The sequence below is a fragment of the Coloeus monedula genome (assembly GCF_965178545.1).
Source record: "Coloeus monedula genome assembly, chromosome: Z".
In the NCBI taxonomy this organism is placed as follows: Eukaryota; Metazoa; Chordata; class Aves; order Passeriformes; family Corvidae; genus Coloeus; species Coloeus monedula.
This window is the reverse complement of record NC_138822.1, coordinates 71,447,277-71,453,791: the sequence shown is the minus strand read 5'-3', so window position 1 is coordinate 71,453,791 and position 6,515 is coordinate 71,447,277. Positions and strand designations below refer to the sequence as shown.

Genomic DNA, 6,515 nt, shown 5'->3' with positions numbered 1-6,515 from the left:
AAGTTTGTTTACCTGTTCCTACCATAAAGTGCTGTGCTTCTCCAATAGAAAGATCGACAGCTAAATGAAAACATATTTTTCTGACCAGAATTTTAACATTTTGCTAGTATTTTTCCCCATTAATGGACAAATGATACAATTGTCTATTACTGTTTCTTGTCAGAGGAATTTTTTTTGCTTTGCTTTTATTTTCTATTTATTTCCAAATGAGAATTACAATAAAACCGACACTAAGCAAACATTTCATAACAATGCTAACAAACTCTAGATAGCTCTATACTTATTCATATATATAAGTACACACACATACACTTTTTAAAATACAGCAAAGCATTTGCCTTGAGTACACCTCTGAGCAAGCAAAAAGCCTGGTGTGTCTCGTGTGTGTTTGAGCACGGGGTACCAGCAGGAACCTGATGTTGATGCTCTCAGATGCAAAAGAATTTCAGCCAGAATCCAAAAAAAAGAAACCTAATTTTCACTCCACCCAAGACTTCAGATCACTTTACTATATTAGAAGGATAGATTAACTCTTTTGACTATATTTAAGCAGCTGAAGAATCACAGGAGGAGTCTGGAAACAACCAACTCCAGCTAAAAGGAAAAAAGAGCATTTCACACCACACTGTCTATAAATAAGCAAACATTTTCACATTCTATGTAGGACACCCACATAGGTGTGGGTTTAAAAATACATTTTCATGTTTCATTTTACATGTCTGTTACATAAATTTTACTTGGAGAGCCTGTGGAAACCAGAAACAGAGTCTGTCAAGTAACTCTATAACTTGCTTAATTGTGGGTGAAAGCATTAAAGTCATACCCTTTGTTCAACAAAACCATGAGTTGTGATGCTAGGTAAATTTTTGAGGCAGTCTGGATAAAATTTAAATGCTGTAAAAAACCTAACTGGCTTAGATCACAGATTTCACTGGGGATGACTCTTAAAGTCCTAACCTCTGCAGAAGAGAATGCTACTGAAAGAGCCGTCATGACTTTGTAACAGCTGCATGGGTTTTTTTAAACAAATTTATACTAATCCTGTCCAGAACCTTAAATATCATTATGCAAGTGTACATGGATGTCTGTGTTATACACATACATTTAAATGTGTCAATATACTACATATCCACTTAAATTATTTTTTATTCTACACTCACATGTGCATACACTTTTTCCAAGGCACCCTCTCAGTACAAAATAGCAGGAAGTGTTCTTTTTATTCCACTCCCTAAACTAAAACCAACAAACCCCCTATAATGCTCTTGTTACCCATCTGTTCAATATGACCATTTCTGAAGTTCTAAACTCTGGTGGAAGATAGTAGACATTATCATCTGACAGAAAATAGCAAAGGACAGTATGATGCCATTCTCTCCTCTCACTCAACCAAAAGTTCTAGTAATATCAACAGAAATTTGATCTTAATTCTATACCATAAATCCCTGCAATATTTCAAGGAGCATTTTCCTTGTAAGATGTTATAGCATCTATTGTTTTGCACAGATGAGATGTTTTACTTTCCAAAGTTGTGCACCTGTGTATTGATGTGTCCAGGAGATAGGACAGCCTGTATTTTATCCAGTTAGGTGTCATACAGTTTCAATGCTCTCATTTTATAAATTACTAAGTTTTCCATATACTTTTTATATATGTTTCTTTAAAACTAGGATGATCAGTGATTTTGTTGCTAGAACAGTGCCATTCAGTAAATTTTCAATCTTATGTTTTGCAGTATTATATCCCACAGACAATTTAAGAACAATAGAGTACTGCTATTAGCTAGAACTGAACTACTACACTCTTTAGTACAGGAACTTTTGACTGATGAAACTGGCACTGATTTTTTGAAATCAGTGGAAAAGTGTTCTGTTCACAGCTGCCTTAAAGAGAAGCTTAGACTGCACCTATTTTTAAGTGCAGTTTCAGTCTTGCAGAAGTCAGGTTTCCACAATGGGACAAAATACTGCATACCTTATAGTACAGATAACTCACTTACATTATGCTCAATCCATGCTAAACACAGATGTTTTCCTATTAAATTCAATGGATATGGGATCAGGCTCTTACTTAAGATTAATCCTGGGAAGAAGTGTTGCTCAAAGCTGGCCTATGTTCCTGCTGGAACCAGGGAAAATATCCACCAGTAGCTGTCCCTTGGAGGTTGATATTGTGACCAGTGTTGTTTGTTATCTTTGTTAATGACACAGACAAAGGATTCGAGTGCACCCTCAGCAAATTAGCAGATGACACTAAGCTGAGTGGTGCTGATGACACACCTGAAGGATGGGAGGCCATCCAGAGGGACCTGGACAAGCTAGAGAAGTGGGTCCAAGGGAATTTCATATGGTTAAACAAAACTAAGTGCAAGGGCAACCCCCAGTATCAGCACAGGCTGGGCATGAACAGACCCAGAGCAGCCCTGCCCAGCAGGACTTGGGGGTGCTGGTGGGTGAGAGGCTGGACATGCCCCAGCCATGGCACTCACAGCCCAGAGAGCCAAACGTGTCCTGGGCTGCATCCAGAGCCCTGTGGGCAGCAGGGGAGGGAGGGGATTCTGCCCATCTTACTCTGCCCTGGTGAGACCCACCTGGAGCACTGCATCCAGCTCTGGGGTCCCTGCACAGGAAGGACAGGGACCTGCTGGAGTGAGTTCAGAGGAGGCATGAAGTTGATTAGATGGATGGAGCACCTCTCCTATGAGGAAAGGCTGAGAGAATTGGGATTATTCAGTCTGGAGAAGAGAAGGCTTTGGAGCGACCTAATTTTGGCCATACTGATGGTAGCCTACAAGAAAGGTGGAGAGGGACTTTTTACAAGGGTATGTAGTGACAGGACAAGGACTGAGAGTAGGTTTAGATTAGATATTATGAAAAAACTCTTTGCTGTGAGGGTGGTGAGGCACTAGAACATGTTGCCAAGAGAAGTCATGGATGCCCCACACCTGGAAGTGTTCAAAGCTCAGCTGGATGGAGCTCTGAGCAACCTGGTCTAGTGAAAGGTGTCCTGCCCACAGCCAGGCGGTTGGAACTAGATGATCTTTAAGAGTCCAACCCAGGCCATTCTGTGATTACAGTTAGAGTTAGGCCAGTATCACATATCTGCTGGCTTGACCTGAGGCAGAGACATTGGAGTACCCCATTTTGAGAATGGAAAACAAGCAGGATTTAGTCTGTGCTTTGTGCAAGCTACACAGTACATCATGTTTACTGTCCACTGATTATGCATGTGTTAGAAGCATGACTTTGGATTTACATCACAAAGGCATTTAAACCTGCAGCTCATTGATAAATGTGATCAGTTAAACCACCTAACAGATGAAATGTAGCAGCTTAAAATTTTCATGCCAGATATACTGTCCTCAGTCTCCTGCTGCAGTGCTCACACCACCAAGAATCCTGCTCTGAGCAGGAAGAGGACAATATATACATCCCCTTGCTCTGAAAACAACAAATTTCTTGGCACTGTTCATAACCACAGAAGACACATGAATCACATTTGGTACCTCATGGAGAACCTGTAAATGGCCTTCTTTTATCAAACACTGTAAACATGTTTAGTTTTGCTCTTCACATGAAACACAAATATGAAAAATGATCATAAATGATGAAAACATTTCCCTTATGCCCACCCACTAAAGCCCTAAACACCTCAGTGTGTTACAAGAAAATGAGTGTGTTACAATATAATCCTTTTAGAATACAATCTTTTTTTCAAATTCTGAATAATGCAACAACACACATATCACAGTATTATCAAGTAGTGTCATCTTCACATTCATCCAGAGCATAGTTGAGCTTTATGACTGTGCTGATAAAGTCACCAAGTTCTACAAAATCTGCAGTGATAATATTCACACCACTTTCTCCTGCTTTCTGAGTTCGGACCCACTCCATCATTGCAGGAAGAGCCCTAAGGAGAGAAGAGGAACAATAATTACTCATAAATCAGCAAGACAAATGCATTGAGGCAGGATTTACTGACAGCGACTCCAACTGATCTTACTTCGTTTCTAAAGGAAAGAAACCAAGTCAGACAGGATACAGGTTACTGCTCAAGCTTTTTAAAAACTCTTTTAAATTTTCATTCTGTGAGGAAATAATATGTTGATTGTACTTCAACTTCTCAGTAGAAAAGAATGGAAGGAAGATCATGCAGGCTCAGAGTAATTACTGATTCTGCCTACGCACAAGGGAATGGACCAGATACTTTTTGATATCATCTCGCCATATGACTCCAAGGAAATTGTTTATGGAAAAACAAGCCACTGAGAACTCAAGCCATTTGCAAAGCATGTTTGACACACTCAAGGAAATGCTGAAAATAGTATTTTTGAGGAACACAGAAGCAACCATGATTCCTACAGAAGTACAGCATATACCAAAAACTCTTTCTTCACCAGTATTGATACCCGAGCCATGAATTAATTAATCAGAAATCCATAGTTAGTAACTGAAATAAAAAGCACCATAGTCACATCAACTCTTTTCTAAAATGGCGCATTTTAATTATGTCAAATCCTTAGCACAGGAATACTGGGGTATAAAAGATATCTGCCTAACTGTTTCTGAGTATAAAGAAATTTTTCTGATATTTTTCTGTGAAAATACAAACTAACAACAAATATCTATAAGAAAAATAAAAGGCTCCTTAGTCCTGCTGAGGCTGCCAAACAGCAAAATCCAGTCTTTAGAAGAAAGATGTTACCAGAGTTCCAAAAAAATAAGGTACACATTTTTCAGAGAAAGGGCATTTTTCAGAGAAAGGGTAATTGACCATTGGTACAAAATCCCAATGACTGTGACAAACTGTGCAGCACTTTGAGTCTTTAAATCAAGCCTGGATATAGTTCCAAAATTATACTCCTGGTCAACCTCAAGCTGCTGAGTTAAATAAAAGAACCTAAGGTCTGGGCAGGGCTGCAGTCAGTTTAGATGAACATTCTGTTCTCCCTTTGCTCTAAGATCTATAAATATGTGATTTCCCCTAAACCAGCATATTGTGCAGCCTTTTGCACAGACACAAGGTACACGGAAAATTTTGGTCAGACAGTAATCTAAATGAAGCTGAACATGTTGAACCTAATTCTCTCAAAATTGGGAAAACAGATCTAAAGAAAAGAACTATTAGCAGACAGAGATTGTACTTGTCAGTGGCTACTAGAATCAGTCAGTTTTAAAAATAATTTAATACAGAATAAAACCCAAGCAGCTAAAATTCCTCTCTATGATTTCACAGGAGAATACTAAGGCTTTATTTCACCAAAATGTACTTGAATCTGTGAGATCCACATATAAGCAATACATTTTATTTCAGTCATTGATTCAGTATGACTGAAGCACTTCTATGCATAGCAGCCCATAAAACCAAATTCAAGCATTCTGCTGTTTGTGAACCCAGCCAACACCTTCAGATTTAAGTTTATGTAATCCTGAAAAGCTGCACTCTGTAGAACTGTAACAGAGCACAGGTCAGGTGTTAAATACCCAGCAATGCCTGGAGTGTTTGAAAAGATCTGCAAGCAATCAGACAGATCTCAGCAGAACAGCACAGACCACCAAGGTGATAAAAGGCAGCTCAGAGTAGCTGTAAACTCCACTGCACCTTCACATGTGAAAGGTACTGTTGAACTCTGCACACAGATACCAGATTGAACTTACGAGATGGCAGTATGTTACTTTTGTATTTAATACCATCCTATTTAAGCCCAAGGAGTTTCAGGTTTAAAGGTGAACTGATTCATTGTAGGTGGGCACATATTTTTCCTTCCTTCTTTCTGCATAAGTTGATGACCTTGATATTTTACTCCCCCTTGAGGCATAATTTACTTATTTTGGTGTCTTTTACTTGTTCTGAAGCTAGTTTTGATGTAATTCTTTCTTCACGCCATAGAGTTTGCCATCCATACACTTACCTATATTGACTGAAATACTGTTTTCCTTTCTTAATGTGTTCTTAGTAAGTCAGACTCCACCAAACAGTCATGCCTCCTTTTGATTAGTGCTTTATCTTAAGTTAGCCTGCCTTGCCTTTTCATCTGCAGTTGGCTTGGTTAGTTGAACGGGTTATTTTTGTTTTACTGATATTTCACACAGAACACAGTTGCATGACCCTCTGCTCATACGTAAATTGCTAGATAAAGTCACGGAAATCTTTTGTTCATGAGACTAGAGAGCATTTAAAGTCAGAAATGAATCACATTATCAAACAAAAAGCTTATTTCCATAGCAAAACCAAGTAACACAATCCTGTAGAAAAGAGATAGCTGAAGAAAAGATTCCACTGACCTTAAAGATTTGATCTAGGCTCTGTAGCTCTGTTTATGACAGAAATTAATAAAAAACCATATGGATCGTCTTCCTCCCCTAGTGCCATCTTGAAAGTGGATTACACCAATGACACTAAGAAACCACATGTTGCTCTGTTTCAGCACAAATATGTCACACGCTCACAATAATTATTAGAATAAGCCTGCTTTAATAGTCCTCAGGGTGCCTTTGTGATAGCAGTACAAA

At 38.8% G+C, this 6,515-nt stretch overlaps 1 protein-coding gene across 1 annotated transcript in view; it reads right to left on the bottom strand.

The window, feature by feature from the left end:
- Positions 1-3,755: 3,755 nt before the first annotated feature.
- Positions 3,756-6,515, bottom strand: part of PLCXD3 (phosphatidylinositol specific phospholipase C X domain containing 3) — a gene marked incomplete at both ends in the record, with an annotated part of 84,702 nt that continues 81,942 nt past the window's right edge. The window contains one exon of the mRNA XM_082300968.1: positions 3,756-3,912. Coding sequence (XP_082157094.1) covers positions 3,756-3,912 — 157 coding nt within the window. The remainder of the gene's footprint in view (positions 3,913-6,515) is intronic.